General features: G+C 43.9%; 2 protein-coding genes across 2 annotated transcripts in view; one reads left to right on the top strand and one right to left on the bottom strand.

The window, feature by feature from the left end:
* Positions 1 to 5,044, bottom strand: part of Peli1 (pellino E3 ubiquitin protein ligase 1) — a 55,395-nt gene extending 50,351 nt beyond the window's left edge. The window contains exon 1 of the mRNA XM_005366458.2: positions 4,643 to 5,044. The gene's annotated coding sequence lies outside the window, so the exon portion shown is untranslated. The remainder of the gene's footprint in view (positions 1 to 4,642) is intronic.
* LOC113458213 (translation initiation factor IF-2-like) lies at positions 3,809 to 16,745 on the top strand. The gene is made up of 4 exons (XM_026788909.1): positions 3,809 to 3,816; positions 4,358 to 4,864; positions 14,422 to 14,594; positions 16,390 to 16,745. The coding sequence occupies exons 1-4, from the start codon at positions 3,809 to 3,811 to the stop codon at positions 16,407 to 16,409; spliced, it is 708 nt and encodes a 235-aa protein (XP_026644710.1). The 3' UTR covers positions 16,410 to 16,745.
* The last annotated feature ends 3,847 nt before the right edge of the window (positions 16,746 to 20,592 follow it).

Here is a 20,592-nt window from a genome sequence, read left to right as displayed (position 1 = left end):
CAAGACAGGGTTTCTTTGTAGCTTTGGTGCCTGTCCCGGAACTAGCTCTTGTAGACCAGGCTGGCCTCGAACTCCCAGAGATTTGCCTGCCTCTGCCTCCTGAGTGCTGGGATTAAAGGCGTGCACCATCACCACCCGGCTCCAGATATCCTTTTACAGTTAACTTGCTCAAAGCACCATTCAATGAAAGTCCATTTATTACATTTGGCAGAGAGCCCTCCAAAGGCAAATTTAAATCTTAGTTTCTTCTTCTGTTCTTACTTTCTGCCATTTATGTCTGAAAGAAACATGATCATTTCTCTCTTGAAACATGAAATATTTTTAACTTTTTAATTTTGGTGGTGTTGGGGTTTGAACCTATGGCCTCATAGATACTAGCAACCGCTGAGCAAGACCCTCAGTGTGCTCATTCATTTATTGTGCTTGTGATTAGAATGTGAAACAGCAGTTAGGGCAATGTCAACTAGACAGCACCTGACATAGAGAAAGTACCCAGTGTACATTGAATAAATTATTTGACATTCATGTCAAAGTCTAGCGGCAGTAAGTGGAACCTAGACCCCCTGCTTTCTAAACACAGCAGCACATCAAGCAGTCACTATTAAGCAATCAGAATTGGGTAGAAAGCACTGTATTTATTTTTATTGCTTGCTTTAATGCCCTTACAAGTGTACATCTACTTCTAAAACAAGAGCTGACCATACTTTGTATGCTGAAATTCAGCAGGAATGCAGTATAATAAATTAGAGTGTTTAAGTGTGTTTAAATATTTCTTTGTTTATTCTAGATAGTTGGGCAAGGGAGAACAAACTGTAGCAAAAACAACGAAGAAGATGACGACAAAGAAGGAGGCAGAAAATTATGGGAAACTAGAGATACTACATATTTTTACAGTTAGCCACATCCCAAGAGGTTCATTACAAAATAAAAGCAACAACAAATGCTTTGAAAAGGAAGTAAATTCCATGTGTGTTGGATTAATTTTTAACTACACAAATGGTCAAGATTAACTGGCAGATGTCAGGATTTTCTCATTTACAGGCATAAGTACATTCTATTTTTCTAAATGGTATTGTGAGGTGTAATATTACAGGATACAAGAGCTACAAGAGACTTCAGCCAAGCCTAATGATCTGAATTTAATCTCTGGCCCCACGCAGTGGAAGGAAGAGAACCAATGTCCACAGTTGTCCTCTGGCATCTACCTGTACGGAAAAGCTTCTGTAGGTGGGTAACAGACGGGCATCTTCCACACACACAAAAATAAAATGAAGAACCCTGTTTGTCTGAAGTAGAGCTTACTGTAGCATCATCATCATCATCATCATCATCATCATCATCATCATCATCATCATCATCATCATCATCATCATCATCTAAAACAGCCTGTGCAATATTCTGAGAGAACTACTTAGTCTACCAAAAGATTCCAATCTTCCAGGATGGAGCACCCTAGGGAGGCTAAGAAGGAGGATTTTCTGTTCAAGGATAAGGTGTCAAGGATTCGGTGGGCTACAAGGCAAAATCTTATTGGGGTGGGAGATCGCCTAAAAACAAACAAACCTATAAATCCCCTGACATTCACTCAAGAAATTTCATGCTTCTTCTCTTTACCATAAACTCGTTTCACCAGCACAAAAATTACTTAAGAATTTTATAAGTATAATATGCTAGCCAGTATTTCCAACTATTGATCTACTTAAAATAACACAAAAAAGACTAAGAGATGACTTGAAATCACATCCAGATCTTTGAATGACCCGTACCTGTTTTAAGGTCCCACATATTAGGGTGTGGGCTGAGGGAGACTCTGTCTAGCAGAGGTCAAACTTTAACAAAGAAAAACAACAAAACTGTACCACAATGTCTAATAAGAAACTCTAGAACAACGCAAATCATCTGAAAGCATGCTTTTATTTACTCTTCTGTAACATGAGTGGAGGGTTTCCTAGAAACGGAAAATGCTATGTGTAAGTCACTGTCTGGGGCTTCAACTAAAATTTGGTTGAATTATTTATAAATGTTTTCAGGAATCTTTACTATTGTACTTCCTAAAATCTTTGTCAGTTTTCCTTACCTATTAATTTTCCTTCTTCCAATGGTTTTTCTTAGAATATGCTTTATGTTTCGCAGTTAAAATTATAACTGGAATAAAATATTTTTTCTCCAAAAATGACTCCCAAAACCACCTCAAAGGCCATTTACAACGCTTTAACATAATCTGTGTGTGAGAGAGAGAGGGAGAGATCTCTGTAAGTCTGACTGAAGGGATAGGCCTATTTTACCATTCCACGGGAAATGTATACACATGCTGGACAGATTCCAATGCTGTCTTGGCTGAAAGCGTCTCCTACCTACAGAAGCTTCTATCTGCAAACCTGTTCAATGGCAGAACTCTACAGCCCTTTACAGCTCTCCACTGCACAGTCACAATGGGGCTCGCTCTAAATCAAAGGACTCAAAACACAACTGACATTTTGAAAAGGAAAAGGAAGTTGAAACTAAGGTAAATGGAAACATTTGGAGGCTTCCCCCTGAAACCTGCCTCAGTAGCACCATTTCCTGCCCCATATTTTTTGGCCATCTGTTTTAAAAGTTTCCCGAAGAGCTTGGGAAACCTGCAAAGCCAAAATTCACTTACTTCCTCCTCTGGACTCCTAGGCTCGGGCTGAGCAAAGGCACTGTTAGTAGTTCCCTTAAAAGTACAACTGGCCCTGAAAAATCTGGTTGGTAAGTACCATGGAAAAAGTTCAAAATAAGGTTACTTAAATGCCAATTTTAAGGAGCACATAAATAACCCCCAAATATGCAACTAAGGTGGATTTTCAGTTTGCTGTTTCAAGTCAATGAACAGAACAATGCTTCTATTACACTAAAAACCTAGGTGTAAGTTTCCTCTTTAAAAGCTTAAAGTTGAGGCACTCTAACCATAACATGCAATCTTCCACACACTTAACCATCCCGTTTTCAAATTGTTAAATGTATCATCCGTCAACAAACTTCCGAAACAGGATAGGCTGGAGAACGGGGAAGAAAACAAGGTCTCACTTTCATGTTCTGACACACCCACCAGATTAAAACCCAGGGGCTGCTATACATTACAAAATTAAATTATCAAAGTGAAAATACTGCTACTACAGTTCTGAGTCTCACACAACTGAGGAAAAGAACTTGTAGAAATAACATTTGATTTATACTTTTCACATCTTCCAATCAGTACCAAAATACTTTAAAACCTACCAGGATTAACTGCCCTCTATCTACTACAGATGTGAAAAGAAAACAACAACTGAAACTTATCTGTTATATTTAGACAATCAGGAGGTTTCAAGTATGTGTATCTGAGGACTCTGAGAAAATATTTTTCGGTTACCTGCAAAAACGTATCATAAACCGAAACCGAAGAATTTGAGGAACTGCACCCTTTCCATAATTCAAAAACTTTAAACCCACACTACTAGGCAAACTCAGTCCCAAGCGAAGAAAAGACAATGTCCTATCTGTCACAAAAGTACCTGCTCCGAAGACACACACACAAAGACGTTCTACTAAGTAAGTAAAGAGCCTCTGACCCCAAACAAGACAGCCTACTGATACACAAAAGCTCCAATTCTAGGTATGATCAAGCGTCCTATGGATGAGGTGCTCAATAATATTTGGTAAGGGGAACTATTGGGGCTCGAACCACAGCGCAAAACGCTGTGTTTAGTGACTACAACGTGTTAAACGTAGGTTAAGCAGAAACTATCCCCTCCTATCCTCATTGCTTTCCGACTTCCTAAGAGTCCTGCACATACAGACATAATAGATGGCGAAGTGAGTTTATGGCGTTGAGTATCTTCACCACTCGGAACATTTTCCAGAAACTCCTTTGAGGTTTTAAGATTCAAACACTATTTTAAAGGAATTATTGTCTCAACTACCTAACAATTACCCAGGCTTCCTTCAGACTTCAGTTAACCTGTAAGTAAAATGAGCATCTTTAACTTTTCCACAGGGCATTTAGAGAATGAGTTATTACTCATAAACGCTTTCCGAGCCTCAGACACCAGGCGCGGTACATCAAGCGTATCCATCAATTTGAGGGCTTTCTGGACCTCAGTTTACCCACTTAGGGAAACGGGCTTGGCAAGGGCCCGGGAGGCGGGATTAATTAATGTTTTTAAAACGCTCGGAGATCCAAAGATGAAAGGAAATGTGAGAGGCACACAGAGATGATGACAATAATCATAACAATAAAAAGAATGACTAACTTGGAAGTCTGCGTTATGTAAGGAAGCAGAAGTTAACCAGATTCACACAAACAAAAGAAAAGCCCACCGCCCCTTTGTTCCCCTTCCACTTGGCCGGCCTGCAGCCCGGCCGCGGGACCGAGAACCGGGAAGCCAGCCGGCTCGGGGTTCGCAGCCGCCGCGCGGCCGCTCCAGCCGTGGGGGGGAGGGCGTTCCGGGCAGCTCCTCACAAAGGCGCTTCCTCCCACAGCGCGGGACGCGGCGCCGCAAACTCCGCTCCCCGCCGCCTCCCTGCGAGCGGCCGGGCGCGCGCACAGCCGCGCCGCCACCGGCACAGCCTCGGAGGAAGTTCCGCGCCGCCGGGCCCCCGGGCCCCCGCGCCCCCTTCCCCTCGCCAGCGCCGCACTCACCGGACGACGGCTGGGGGCCGGAACGCCAGCTCGGCCCGCCGCGAGGAGCCGGAGCGCCGACACCAGGGGCGCGGGGGCGGCGCGAGCACCGGTTGAACGCAGGCACCCGCTGAGCCCGCCGCCTTCCCGCCAGCCGCCGAGCCCCGAGAGGCCGAGTGGAACGCCGAGCCGAGCCGAGCGCCGAGGAGCGCGGACCGGAGAGAGGCGCGGGCCCGCTTTGTGGTGAGCCTTCCCGGGGCTGCAGGCAGATCCGGTGGCGCCGCACGGCCGCTGCAGCCGCTGCTCCTGCTGCTGCTGCTGTTCCTGCTGCTGCTGCTCCCGCTGCTAGTGCTGGCGCTGGAGAGGAGGCGGCGGCGGCGCCCCCAACGGTCCCTCCGCCTCTAACCGCCTTTGGGTCACTGACACACACTGGGAGGGAGGGGAAGGGACTAGTGGGAGGGCGGGGCACAAGAGGACGGGGCAGGGCCACATCGGGAGGCGGTGCCGAGGAGGCTCTTGGGAGCTGTAGTTCTCCGGCTGAGAGAAAAACGTCTATTGTGGGGGCGCCTACGGCTCGCTCTGTTGCGCATGCGTAAAGGCATTGGGGCGGGGACTGTTGCCATGGTCACTGGTTCACTAAGCCTGAAGGTTCAGTACTGTAGTTGACTAAACAAGGCTGGTCTTGTGTCTTTGGTGCCATCGGGTTCGGGCCCGTAGCCAGTCTCTCCTGCTTCGCCCCACCCCCAACAACTAGCCTCACTACTTTCAAGTGCCCAGTGAAATCTCACTTCCTCCCGACATGGCAGTCTCCCTGGCTGGTCAGATTTCTTCTAGAAATCATAAATACCCCTTGCCTTTGCCTCCTTCAAGTGAATTAATTACACAAGACACTAGGTCTACTTGTTCTTAGCATTTTAACAATTAAGTTATAAAACGGTTAGGAGCATGGCCATTAACAGAATCGCATGATTGGTTTGCTCAGCTAGTTACATTTAACTTTAGTCCAGGCAAAGGTGAAGGTCAGCATTAATAATATCGTTTGATCATTGTAATGCGACTTGCTCATCTTAAGAAATCTATAATTCTTCAGGCACCCAGATTCCATACATATAAGTTCAAAAGGTAAGTGGAGAGCCCAAGACATTTCAGTGTACATATTAGGCAACTTTCCTTTGGTAACAAGAAACCTGAACCACGGTCTGGGTATGTTGTTGGGCTGCTCAGCTAAGCCTCCACCCATTCTAGTTGCCCAGGTATGTATATGTGGTGGTGGTGGTGAGAAGTGTGGAGATAGCCAGGACAATGCACTCCTCCAAAGGAGCTGGGTTCAATTCCCAGCACCCGTGTGATGACTCACAAGCATCTGGAACGTCAGTCCCAGGGAAGCCTTTGCCATCTTTTGGCCTCATCAGTACATAATGCAGGCAAAACACCTGTATTTAAAATATTATAAAATAATGTAGATATTTAAATAAAATATTAAAAAACAAGTGAACATATTTACTATGTGCTAGACACATTATTGAGTCTTAAAAATAGAGCATATATATGTACATATATATGAAGCATATTTTGTATTCAAAGTCCTTACTCTGCCCAGGAAGAGGCAGATGAATGGACTCAGTGTGAGCTATGCTGTCATAGGAAAATGCATACGACCTCAGCCTTGGGCAGGGTCAGGAAATGCTTCAAAGATCATTTGAATGTGGCGATGACTCACAGTTTTTATGTTCGTGTGTTTTAGAGGCAAAGAGGAAAGAGAGAAGAGAGAGCATAAAATGCAAAGACACAAAGGCTCCTGAGTAGTTTTTGCTAGCCGTGGTCGACTGGCACTGGGGAGAGAGGCAAGAGGAAACTCAAAAAAATCTACAAGAGAGGGCCGGGCGGTGGTGGCGCACGCCTTTAATCCCAGCACTCGGGAGGCAGAGGCAGCCGGATCTCTGTGAGTTCGAGACCAGCCTGGTCTACAAGAGCTAGTTCCAGGACAGGCTCCAAAACCACAGAGAAACCCTGTCTCGAAAAACCAAAAAAAAAAAAAAAAATCTACAAGAGACAGCCAAGCCCATTTAAGTCTTGGGTAATATACTAAAGAATGCCATCTTTTTTTCTTCTGGAATCAGTAGACTATAAACAGATGAAGTTTCGAGAAGATATATGCTTTATAAAAATCAGCCTGTGAGATGTAGTATGTATGAAGATGTCTTAGGCTTACTATGGCCACAGCAACTTTTATAAAGAAAAACATTTAAGTGAGGCTGGCCTATACATTCAGAGGTTTAGTCCATTATTGTCACGGCAGGAAGAATGACGGTGCCCAGGCAGATGTGGTGCTGGAGAAGGAGCCGAAAGTTCTACATCTGGATCTGCAGGCAATAAGAAGAGAGAGACACTGGGCCTGGCTTGAGCATCTGAAGCCTCAAAGCCCACCCCCCAGTGACACACCTCCTCCAACAAAGCCACACCTCTCAATAATGCCACTTCCTAGTGACCAAGCATTCAAATCTATGAGTCTGTGGGGGGCCTTGTTATTCAGTCTGCCACAGAAGTCTATTGAAGTGTTATTGGGGGGATGGATAGAGACAGAACTGAGGAATTGAGTGTAATTAGGTCCTACTTAGCCAACAGAATTCTGTGGTGCGTAACTGCCTGTGTTTGGGGGGTAAATGATGATGGGAAGTTATGGGTGGGGGTGCTTTGGTTGCAGGCAGAAGAAACCAAACTCCAACTGATTTAAGCAATAAAGAAGGATTTTTGACCCACCTAGGTAAAAAAAAAAAAAAATCCAGGAAAGGGATGGCTGCAGGAGGATTAACTCAGCGACCCAGTCAGTGATTAAAGGCCTGCTTCATTCTCGTTTCCACTACTTTTCTTTCCTTAGTATTAGTGACAGCTACCAACAACTCCTGTTTTACCATCTGTGTCTAGGAAGATATAAGAAGAAAGTCTCCTTTTAGAAAGGACTGAAACCTCTTTCCTAAGAGTCGCAAGCAATTGATTCCCGTGCCTTCACATACATTGAGAATGATGGTCAGTAAATTGCACGAGTTTATCTCAAGATAAAGACACATGGGCTCTAGAGCTGAAAGCGGTTTTCCCAAAGTTATGATGAAGCGGTGTGGTTATCCCAATAAAATTATGGTCATTGCCCCAAATCAGCAGAATGGGGGCTGAGAAGGGCATCACAATATCTACTACAAGGGAGACCCAAGAATGGCTCCCATACTTCCGGTTTCCAGGTTTATAAGCTAGTGATGCCATTCCTTAAATGAGGGGATAAGGAGTGTCAGCTGCTTTTAGAGAGGTTTGGTGTGGCGTCCTTTGGATACATTGAGTCTGAGTCGTATTTGGAACCCCTAGACGGAGGGGATGTAGTGCCGAGTCATGGGCTCTGGAAAGGGATCCGGGCAGTAGCAGATACAGGTGGTCTGACCATCATAATTGATTGCTGTTGAAACTGCGGGGACGGATAATGCTGTGGTGTGCGTAACATAAAAGGAGGAATCAGTAACGGAACCTGGGAGAACACTGGCTGGCACCGAAGAAGCACACAGCAAAATGGAGACGATTCCCAGGAAGTAACAAGAGAACCTGGCGAGCAGAGTGGCGGGGAGAAGTAGGGGTGTACCAAATCTGTCACCAGGTGTGAAGTCAGTCTACAAAAAGCCACAAGGACTAACGTGATAGGATTAGCCGTCAACAGTAAAGCGGCTGCGATAAGCTTCTTCCATGGACTGAAAGAGAAATTAGAGATGGGGGAAAAAATCTGAAGACTAACTTTACAACTTCTAAATTACAAGTGTTGCTGGATAGTATTAGAACTCAGAGACAATTAGCCACTGAGCAAATTAAGTCAGTTAAAAGAAAATGAAAATGGTTGTTTGAAGACAGAGTAATCAAATCTCTCCGAAATAAAGCACATTAAACACACCACACACACATTAAAGAAAAAGTCCCCAAACACTAAAGAGAAAAGTCCCTCAAATAGAGTGTGGTTTGTGGGAGAGTACCAAATATTCTAATATTTGTATGATTGCAGTCCCTGGTAAGAGAAGAGCCAGCAGCAGGTGACATAGAAGTGACTTGAAGTAACATGTCTGAAAATACTTTATTATACGGCGGAAATTATAAACCCGCATATTTGAGAAGTTAAATGAACACTAACCAGGGCACATGCACACATTTATGAAAACCACTGCAGGACTTGTGAGATGGTTCAGTGGGGTAAATGTGCTTACTCCCCAGCCTAGTGACCTGAGTGCTGGAAATTGTAACTATATGACAAAATATGAAAGAGACCCCTCATTAGAAACAGTCTAAAGATCATCTAAAGCAAAACGACAACGCTGCGTGATAAGGACCACAACATAGGCAGAAGTAAATGTGTTGCAGCAAGCAGCTCCGTGGGCTGAAGGAGGAAATAGAATCATATTGTTTAGACAGAACTGTGGTACACTAGAAGGGCACATTCTGAAATATAGAATAGCCATCAGAAATAAAACAAACACGAACACACAATAGTGAAGATGAAAAGAAACTCTAATCCAAGCGAACCCCGGATGGAGGAACAGAAACACAGAAGACAGTTATGTCCTTGATGATTATGGCGCTGACACATACTCTCTGGACTCTGCCTTCTGCTTTGGTTTAAGACTCAGAGGAAAACAAATTTCTATCCAGTTTAAAGCAGTCTGAGTTCTGTCCAGTTCAGTCGAAGCAGATCAAGCCTACAGCAGTTTCATGGACTAGACTATGTTCCTCGGACTCTGGTTTATCCACACGTTACACAGCATCTGGCCACCTTGCCTGCAACTTCATCCCAGCTGGGTTCCCTGTCCCTTTGTTCTTCCTTCCTTCCTTCCGATTATTCCATGTGTGCGTAGTCGTAGCACTAGAGAGCCACTTTGTGAAACTGAGTCTCTCCTCAAGTCTCTGCTGCAACCTTCACATGGCTTCTGGGTATCACATTCAAATGTGGCTTTCAGAGCTAGCTCCTTCCCTGCTGAGCCCTCTCTGGTTCTTTTTAATTTTTTGTTTAGTTTGGATACAATGTCTTCCTATGTGTCCCAGGCATGTCATGAACTTGCTGTGTAATCCAGGCTGACCTCAAACTTGCTATCCTCTTGCCTCTGCCTCCCGAATACTGGGATTGCAGGCATGTGCCATCATGCCCAACTCCAGTTTTTCTTGAAGGAGAAAGACATGTGCACATGCTTAGTATAGTCCTTAGGATATAGACATAGTACATAGTCAGCACTTCGCAGTACTTTGGTGATAAAGTAGATAGAACACAACTTAGACACGTGCTATAAACATAGGTGTAGAAACCACAGTGATGTTCATACATCACGAAGCCCCTTTTGAAACTGTGTCTTTACCTTCCCAACATAGTTCCATACAGCTCTTCGCAATTGACAAGCCTTTGAATTCAGGGCAGTTCTGTCATGGAAAACAAGCGCACTTCCAAATCCTATCCATTCAGCTTCCAAATGTCTATATTTCCTTGGCCAAAGCAAATCTGCTTTTGCTGTGCCGTCTGACTGCAAGAATCAACTAAAATTCTGTTTCTACTCTCTCCTCAGACAAACACACAATATTTAGGGGTTTGTTGTTTTGTAAATCACAATGTGGGTACCGTGCCACGCAGCTTTCCATTAAGTACATATGAGATAGGCTATGAAGAGAAAGAAGGAAGGGTTCATGTGGGCTTGTGGTTTCGGTGGTTTCTCAGCCTGGGTGAAGCCACACATTGCAGTATATAAGTGCATAGTGAAGCTGCTCACTCGAAGCCTGGACAGTGCTGGTGGCCCCGCGCGTCACACCTCTACCCCACAACACCTCTCTGGGAAGCAAGCATTTGCCACATGAGTCTTGAAGAGACACGCAAGATTCAAACCACTCTAAAGAACATGCAATGAATACAGAAGTTTCTGGCAAACTGTCTAGGGTTAACTGGACATGCCAATCTTTTCTTGCAACTGGAGGAAACCATTGCAGGCTTTTTCTCTTTCATGGCAATGTTCATTTGCTGCAAAGGAGCATATGTTTGTGTCTTCTCGGGTGCACAGTTTTAAACAGCTCCAAGTGGACTCCTTCCTCCCAGGACCAGCAAGACCCAAAATCACACACTGCATCCTGAGGAACTTGTCGGACTTCCAAGTGACAGTTTTGTGTGCCTGTGTTCATATGATGTTCAAATCACAAGTAGTTTATCTCTCAGAACTGAAGCCTTCCAACATTGCTTCCCAAAAATAAAATTATTCTCTCCTAATATCCTCAAAGTCTCCAGTTAGCTCGTAGGCAGCATGGAGCCTGCTCTCGTTTTAAACCTGTGAATGGCGCACAATTTGAAGGCTTGGGTTTTCACTCAGAAGATTTGTAGGTCCCAAATGCTAGCTATGACATTTTAGATATAGTTGGAAAATGTCAAAGACAAGCTAGTAAAGATGTTAATGTTCTACAGGAATATTCCTGTGCAACAAGGAATACAGCTGAGACAGTCTCAGTATTAGAGAAAGAAACATGGACAGGAGCGGTTATTGTAGAACGTCAAAAGATCGTATGAAGCCGGGCCTGCTGGCACACATCCATAATCCTAATGCTAGGGAAGCAGAGGCAGGAGGATTGAAAATTTAAGATCTTGAGCCGGGCGATGGTGGCGCATGCCTTTAATCCCAGCACTCGGGAGGCAGAGGCAGGAGGATCTCTGTGAGTTCGAGACCAGCCTAGTCTATAGAGCTAGTTCCAGGACAGGCTCCAAAGCCACAGAGAAACCCTGTCTCAAAAAACCAAAAAAAAAAACAAAAAAAAAAACAAACAAACAAAAAAACAGACTTGACTATGTAGTTAGACTCTGTCTCAAAGGATAAAGCAGGCCAAATTATGAAATGAGAAGTGGTATTAGGTATTTTCTCATCCTTAAAACTGACATTTTTTTTTCTTTTTGCCAGTGGATGGATTGATTTTTCTTTTGAGATACTGTCTCATGCAGTCCAAGCTGTCCTTATGTAACTGAAGATAATTTTGAACTTCTGATCCTCCTGCTCCCACTTCCAAAGTAATAACATTAATTACCACCACACCTATTTTGTTTTGTTTTAATTGCATGAACTATGGTTACAGACTATGGATACAGAAACTGGCTTATCATCCCCACCCAAAATAAAGTTTAATCAAGAAAATGAAGTAAAATAGTGTTTTATGGGCGCTGTTAAAGAAATATGCCTAGGGAATAGCAGGAATGCAGAGAAGAAAATAATCCGTTTTCTCTGAGAATGCAGTCAGAACACTATGTCAGAGAGAAGGCAGCAGCCATGCTGACCCCTAGAAAACAAACAGGGGCTGACCAGGTAGGTGACTAGCAAGAGGGTTAGCACAGCCTGGACCGTCAAAAGGGCTCAGAGGGAGGAAAGAGCTGGGCCACTTAGGGTGTGTTTGGCAAGGCTGAAAAACCTAGGAGCAGAGCGCAGAAGTCCTTGCATGTCATCTTATCCCAAGACGTTTAGCAATCGGAGCTGTCGAAAGATTCTGACAGAGGAGAGGGACCAAACCACATTGTGTTTGAGTAGAGTGGATAGCGAAGAATACGCAACAGATACTGCTTGAGGTGGTGTAACACTTTAATCCCCGCACTCAGGAGGCTGAGGCAGGAGGACCTCTGTGAGATTGAGGCCAGCCTGGTCTACAGAGGAAGTTCCAGGACAGCCAGGGCTACATAGAGAAATCTTGTCTCAAAAAATAAAATAAAATAAAAATAATGTGTGTGTGCGTGTGTGTGTGCACGCATGCGCGCGCAACAGTGCAGGTGAGAGAGTGAGAGATGTGGGCAAAAAAGGTGTTTGTCTGTATCCTCACCAATCTTCATTATTTCTTATTGCTTTCGTTTTCCTATTCCAGTGAATATCATCATCCTATTATAATTTTTACTTACACAATTTTTTATGATTGAGGAATCCAAACAGCTTTAGAAAGAATACTGGCCATTTGGAAATCCTTCCTTTGAAGAGTCTAAGTTAAAATTTTGTCTATTTTGTCATCTGTCTTCTTACTAATGGGAGTTCTTTATATATTTTGGTTATTTATCTAATTATGATTTCTCTCTGTGTGTGTATGTGTGTGATACAATGCACTGATATGTATATATATATATATATATATATATATATATATATATATATATACTAGAATAGTATATATTTATAATTCTAGTTTATTTTTCTCATATCAGAAAGGTAGTATAAATGTAGACCCTACATTCAACAATTATGAAACTTTGCGTTTTGGGCTCTCAGAGAATTTTTTCTTTACCCATAGTTCAGGACAGAAAACAAATTATCTGCTACTGGTCCAGTCTGATAGGTGACTCTTTTCTAGCTCCTTCTGCAGACTGCACAGCTGTTTGCAAGTCAAGGCTTTAGCACGAATCCCAATCCAAGCTCCAAACTGCAGGGACAAGGGCACGTTTTCTTTCCCCGTAGGATCATTAAACCCCTGGTCCCGGTCCTTGAGCGTGCAGGTTGATGGCTTTGAGTGTCCCTCGCACATCCCAGCTCCCAGCCAGGATGTCGCTTCTCGACTTTACTCTTGTTGTACCATCCACGTCTTTGTATCAGGTTAGTTTGTTCTGACTGTCATGCTGCAGGGCCCTCTTTACCCTGCTGCTGGGGATTGAACCCAGCCCCCGAGGTAAGATAGGAGTCCCCTGTGCCAGTGTCACACCCGTAGCCCGTAGCCCGTGTAAGAGCCTATTTGTTATTCATCTTTAAACACTGTGTCAAACATTTTGCTACGCCTTCCTATTTTATTCTTCCCAACACTTTAAAGCATACACCTGACTTTGTAAAGTGCCATTTCATAGTAAATTTCTTGAGCAAACTAAGAAATAGATGGTCTGCTACGAATTAGCACCTCTGGAGAGGAACTATGGAGAGTCAGAGTGTTGGGGAATTGTGGTGGCTAATTTTTCTGCCAGCTTGACACAGGTTAGAATCATCTCTGGGGGAAAACCCCAGTTGAGAAATGCCTCCCTAAGATTGGGCTGTAGGCAAACCTGCAGTGCAGTGGTCCTCAGCCTGTAGGTGGCAACCCCTCTGAGTGGTGTATCAGATATCCTGTATATCAGATATTTACATTATGATTCATAGCAGCAGCAAAATTACAGTTATGAAGTAGCGACAAAATGATTTTATGGTTGGTGGTCAACACAACACAGGAACTGTATTTAAAGGGTCACAGCATTAGAAAGGTTGAGAACCACTGTTGTAGCGCATTTTCTTAATTAGTGATCAATGGGGGAGGGCTTAGTACACTGTGGGTGGGGCCACCTCTGGGCTGGTGGTTCTGGGCTCTGTAAGAAAGCAGACTGAGGTAGCCTTGGGCAGCAAGTCTCCACGGGCTCTGCAGTAGCTCCTGCCACCAGGTTCCTCACCTGCTGAGTTCCGGTCTTGACTTCTATCAGTGATAGTCTGCGTGTGGAAGTGTAAGACAAATAAACCCTTTCCTCCCCAAACTGTTTTTGATCATGGTGTTTCGTCGTAGCAGTAATGACCCTAACTAGGTCAGGAATATTAGATGGGGAAGATGGGGAGAGAGGTCAGGGTGGTAGCCTTACTTCAATTTGATGAGTTAAAGAAATGAAAGTTCACGACATTCCGTTTGATTCTGCTTCATCCCTTCAGCTAAGTGGAGATCCAAATAACTCGGTTCTTCCTGTTAATTTCCTTTAGTTCTTTGTTCCTTTAGTAATTCAAGTCGTGAGTTATTCCTTGAACGTTTTAGTTTGTTTCTTTTTAATCTCTTCATAGGCCGGAGGAGCGACTCAGGCAGGTTGAGCTTCCTATGTGTGAACCCTGGCTCCCCGGCTTCTACGCTCCAGTGTTCTGGAACTCCAGCCTCCAGGGAGTCGCCAGGCAGTTTCGATTCACTTCCTGCCTTACTCATCTGCCTCTAACTAGTGCTGCCTCCACCGTCACCGCTGGTATGAGTTGCTGCACAATTCCACCCACTGTGCCACGTAGGAAGCTCCCAGCCTCCCCACCGACCTGAGTCACCACACGCCCCCTTCTGCTGGTACCGGCCAGGGCTCCCCGTCATAGGCCTTACCTCTAATTCTGATAAAATCAGTATCTCGGATTAGCCAACCTGAGATTTAACAAGGGGTGGGAGACTGCCTCCAAAACCAAACAAAACCAAAGTGTTCTTTTCAAACCTTTGCATTACCGAACATTTCAACACGCACAATAAGAGCACACCCACCCACCAGTCCCCTCTCTCACCTTCAGCAGCTCCAAACAGCCATCCGTCCTGTTCTGTTTGTGCCTCTACCACACCCACTGGTCATTTAAAAACAAACTTCAAACACCGTATAATTCCTTTTATATCTGTGTATGCCCCCCTTAAATAGGAAACAGCCATTTTCAAGTATAATATCATTATCACATCTAAAAAATAAAAAGAAAAAAACAAACCTGACTATTTTCTAGTATTCTCAAATCTCCAGGTTTTTTACTTGAGGTCTAAGAATATATACATATATATTAGAGAATATATACATATATTACATCACATATTTCTTTGAAACAAACAAGCCTGGTGGTGCAGGTGTGTAATCCTAGCTAGTTACTAAGGATGCTGAAGCAGGAGAATTACAAATTCAAGGTCCCCTGCCCCAGGCTACAGAGTGAGTTCAAGGTCAACTTAGTCGAGTGAAAGCTCAGGGTGAGGACGTAGCTTGTTGTAGAGTGCTTGCCTGGTATGCGCGAGGCTCTAACCCTCAGTACCTCAAAAAAGACACGCACAGGAAGGCTTTTGGCACAATAAAAGTGACATATAAGATGAAGGCCATATCCTCTGTGCTTCAGTAGGACAATTATCGCTGCCTGCTTCTGACTCCCATTACTACCCCTTAATGTGTGTGCTTCTTATACAGTGTTATCAGAAGTGAGCATCTGGCTGCGTTTGACTCACAGGCTGTAGTTTACTTGACTTGATTTTTTTTTAATGAAAAAAATACATTTGATTTATTTTATGTTCATATAATATACTTATTACCATGGTAGTATGTATGCAGGAGTCAGAGGACAATTTACTGGAGGCCATATTCTCTTTCTACCGTATGGGTCCTGGGGACTTGAACTCGGGACACCAGACATGGCAGTGGGTTCTCTTACCCGCTGAGTCATCTTGCCAGACCTATTTATTGTTATCATTATTACAAATGAAAATGAAGGTCTGAAGATATAGCCCAGTTGGTAAAGTGCTTGCTTTGCAAGCACGAGAGCCTGAACTTGATCCCCTAAACCCATATTTTTTGGGGGGTGCTGGAAAGGCAGTTATGGTGACTCATTACAATCTCAGTGCTGAAGAGGCTAAATTCTGGGGCTGCTTGGCCAGCCAATCAATCTAGCCTACCTGGCGAGTTCCAGCCCAATCAGAGCCCCTGTCACACAAAAGAAAAAAATTGACTGATGCCCGAGGAAAGACACCTGAAGTTGTCCTCTGGCCTACACACACACACACACACACACACACACTTACACACACACACACACACACACACACACACACACCCCAGCACACACTCTTTGGATGCATGTATTGGGTATGGAGCAATCATTTGAACATGTACACAATGTACAGTGATGAAATCGGGACAATTAGCATTTTCATCTCCTCCCACGTTCATCATCTCCCTATTGGATCCACTGCGGCTATTTTAGGCAACGACAGCAGCAAATACATCAATAGACTTTTGTTTCTCTTTCACCCTTAAGCTTTCCTTCAGGTCGAATAAGCACCGTAAGATACTTATGGTTTGCTTCTGTCGGAGTGGAAATACCTAAGCAGAAGCTTCGGATCTATAGTCATACCACCTATAGCCCCGGCTGAGATGCGGCCAGGATGCCTGAGAAAGTCCACTAGATTTCCCTCCTACGGTTCACTGGAAACCTCAGCAGCACACAAAACCATAGCCTGGGTTTCACGCTCTTACTGGACAGCTTCCTTGTACTCACCGTGTTTTGGTTTTGTTTTCTATATGTGAGAATTTCAAAGACTATGTGGAGACCGTGAAAAAAGTTAACAATAAAGAGATGGGGCCAAGCTGGGCGGTGGTGGTGCACGCCTTTAATCCCAGCACTGGGGAGGCAGAGGCAGGTGGATCTCTGTGAGTTCGAGGCCAGCCTGGTCTACAAGAGCTAGTTCCAGGAAAGGAACCAAAAGCTACAAAGAAACCCTGTCTCGAAAAATCAAAAAAAAAAAAAATGGGGCCAGGGAGGTGGTGGCTCATGCCTTTAATCCCAACACTTGGAAGGCAGAGGTGGGAGAGTTGGAGGCCAGCCTGGTCTACAGAGCTAGCTCCAGGACAGCTGGGGATACACAGAGAAACAAACACTGTCTCTCAAAGCCAAAGAGAGAGAAGGGAGAGGTGAAAAGCATACTCTCCTAAAGAAAGCACTTATCGGCCGGGCGGTGGTGGCGCATGCCTGTAATCCCAGCACTCAGGAGGCAGAGGCAGGTGGATCTCTGTGAGTTCGAGACCAGCCTGGTCTACCAAGGGAGTTCCAGGACAGGCTCCAAAGCTACAGAGAAACCCTGTCTCGTAAAACCAAAAAAAAAAAAAAAAAAAGGAAAGCACTTATCTAAGGTGATCCTTGTAAAACAGACACCTACATTTTTATTCCTGACTGGCCATACTTAACAATATTTAAGAAACTGTGAGAAGCAATGCTTACCTCTCAGAAAGTAGAATCCACGAAAGTAAAACATCACAAATGTTTTACTAATCAATAAGAATGAAACGGAATTCAACAAAAACCTTGTTCTGTTTAAAGTAGCAGGTTGCTGTAAAATAAAAGCAAACATGATTTCTGAACTTTTATTTATGCAGTTTCTGCGTTTCATTGTCTTGACTGAGCGATACGCAACTTTTGAGACTGTTTTCTGGCTATTGTAAACAATCGGTTGCTGTGTAGCCTTCAACCATAACTACCTACGTGTTCTCTTATTCCCCAGTTCCCGATCCCAGCAGACTCTTCCACTGTGGGGTTAGACCTGGTGAGAGGTCATGGTGAAGCCGGTGGCACTTCACAAATCAAATCAGAGCATGTCTAGTTATTCTGAAGACAGATCCCGTGTTTGCCTTCAAGAGGTGACAAAGGGCTGGATGAGTGCTTTGTGTAATGTTAAATTTAGAACCAGATCTGAGCCTTGGGAAGGGTCCTTAGCTGGCAGTCACCGTTGCCTCTCAGCCCTTGAAAAAAGAAGACTGCTTTGTTGTAATCACTGGGCAAACGCCAAATGCCTCCTGGCATATTCTGATCTCACCAACTATAACCTCTTCTCCAAGCTCTTATCTCCTCTGTGGGAAAGCTTTTGAATTTCCAAGCCTCTATCAGGCCACACCTAAAATCCTGGCCGTCCAACCCTGACACACATCTGTGCCTCAAACGGTCTCTTAGGTTGTTCGGGGGAAGCGCCAAAGCGAAGGAGCTTCTTAGAAGAGGTAGTATGTGTGCCTATTTTCTGTATGTGACCCAGAAATTACTGTTAGAATTCTATCGCTGTGAGAATCAATAGGCATCGTAGGTCTTGATAAATAAGCATAAGGGCCACACAGTAAGAACCTTGTTCTATGGCTGTTGAGCAATGAGGCTGAATAAGGCCTTTCATAACTTGCAGCTCAGCCAAACTTTTGTTTATGCAGTTTCTAGATTGAGTTGTTCAATACAGCCGCAGATACATACCACTTAATGAGATTATTTCAGTCTCAAACAATTTGTTGCTACTCAATCTTCAAGCATAACTCTTCACCCTCATTTTTCCCTCTCCATTTCTAAATTCCTGTAAAGTCATTCGACTGGAGGATTAGACTTGTGCTAATGGCCAAAGACAAACAGACACTGTTTGAACACAAAGAAACGGAGCGCACAGCACAAATACTTTCTACTATTGTCTAAGTATGAAATGAGTAAGGTGTTAAGCTTTATAAACATAACCACGGGGAACTTTTACTTATAACGTGGTGAGACTGGGACTTGGCTGTTGACATATCGGCCACTCGTGAATAAAAGGCAAACATTTGTACATGATAATGCTGGCAAGCTGGTTGGCTTAAAGAAAAACCTTTAAATCTGTCTTTGTAGCTGGAACAGAGAAAATGGAGCCCAATCACATAACAAGAAAAACAGAAGGGGAAAGATAGGTTATTTCCAGTTCTATAAGGTAAAAACATCAAATGTCTCGAGACCATCTATCTACCCAGTAGTCCAGCAGTATCTCCTGAGCCAGAGTGAATTGGAGCTGTTACTAATGACTAAGCAGGAGGAAGGAGAAAGAGGGAAAGGAGGGGAGGGGGAGATGCAGCAGCCGCAAAGGATATAACAAGGGATATGACTAAGCTCACAGACTTCACTAATAGACATTTTAATTTTCAACTTCTTCAGTGCGTATGATTCCGTCAATTCTCCAGACCACAGAAGACCAGAAGCAACAGAAATGCTTCTCCAGTCTTCATAGATCCTAACTTTGTGCGTTAGCCACGTGAGAGGGATGCTTACGTTAACCTTAAATCTCTGAAGTAAATATTACTGTTCACCTCATGTTCTAGATGAGAAAACTGAGATAGAGAAGTTGAATATAATTTGTCCAAGGCCATGCAGTAAAAGGTAGTAGGGTCTGGATTCAGACACAAATGTTTCACTAGAACCCACTTATCTAATGAAGAATAGCAAACCACTAGGTACAGCACACTTGGAAGGCAATGGAGGGATGGGGCTCATGTCCTTGATAGCTGAGACTACCTTTTCCTGAACAGAAACAGAGGAGTGGATTGGGAGAGGGGAGAGGCAGGGAGGGAGGGACTGAGAGGAGAGGAGGGAGGGGAAACCAGCCCAGATGTAAAATTAATTAATTAAAAAACAACAGTTGACTACCTTTCCACGCATGCACAGCTGGTCAGTGGCTCTGGAATTGAATTCCGAGTCCGTCTGACATCCAGGCTTACTTCTTTCCCCTGGAGGAGCTCAGTAACAGCGCTCCACAAACACAGCCCCTTAGCATTGTCCTCATCAGAGAAGGCAGCAGCCCTGAGCACACCCACCAGAGCTCTCTCGCATGGTGAGTGTGTGAAATGCATACCCCAACGGTTGTCGGTCATCAAGAAATGGGCATGGTTTTCTAACTTTTTGGAAAAGCAGGAGCCACACAGTGGTGACACACACCTTTAATCCCAGCACTCGGGAGGCAGAGGCAGGTGAATCTCTGTGAGTTTGAGGCCAGCCTGGTCTACAAGAGCTAGTTCCAGGACAGGCTCCAAAGCTACAGAGAAACCCTGTCTTGAAAAAAACCAATCCCACCCCCCAAATAAAGAAAGTGGGGAATGCATAAGCATGTTCTTACAAGTTAAAAAGCAACAGTTAAAACCAATTTAGGTTTAGAGGAATGAGCTTAAAGTGGGTAGAAGATTCTCCTGTATACAATCCCTTTTTCTACAGCCCTAGATAAAAATTCCTATGCTGGACAATCACACAAATAGACATGCAAATTACAGATTACTATTGTGCAGGGTCACAGAAACCAACACAAAGTCCTTACTCTTTAATAACTTGTATTATGTGTTAGTTCTGAATAAAACAGCATACTTAAATAACTTAAAATTGTTTAAAATATTATTTATCATGAACTCAAACTGTTAGAGAAATAATTGGATTTCCCCTGATTATAATTTTGTGACAAACAGCAAATATTCTTCAGGAAAAAAAAAAAACCCTTTGAACTAGAAGTTCACATAGTCACACTAAATAAGCAAAGGGGGTTCTGAAAACTATGATATATTTGGTACGTCTTTTTTTTTCTTTCTTTTTTTTAAATTTATGTATTTATTGAGGATTTCTGCCTCTTCCCCGCCACCGCCTCCCATTTCCCTCCCCCTCCCCCGATCAAGTCCCTCTCCCTCATCAGCTTGAAGAGCCATCAGG

The sequence above is a fragment of the Microtus ochrogaster genome, unplaced genomic scaffold, assembly GCF_000317375.1.
Source record: "Microtus ochrogaster isolate Prairie Vole_2 unplaced genomic scaffold, MicOch1.0 UNK9, whole genome shotgun sequence".
NCBI lineage: Eukaryota > Metazoa > Chordata > Mammalia > Rodentia > Cricetidae > Microtus > Microtus ochrogaster.
This window is presented reverse-complemented; position numbering and strand designations above follow the sequence as displayed.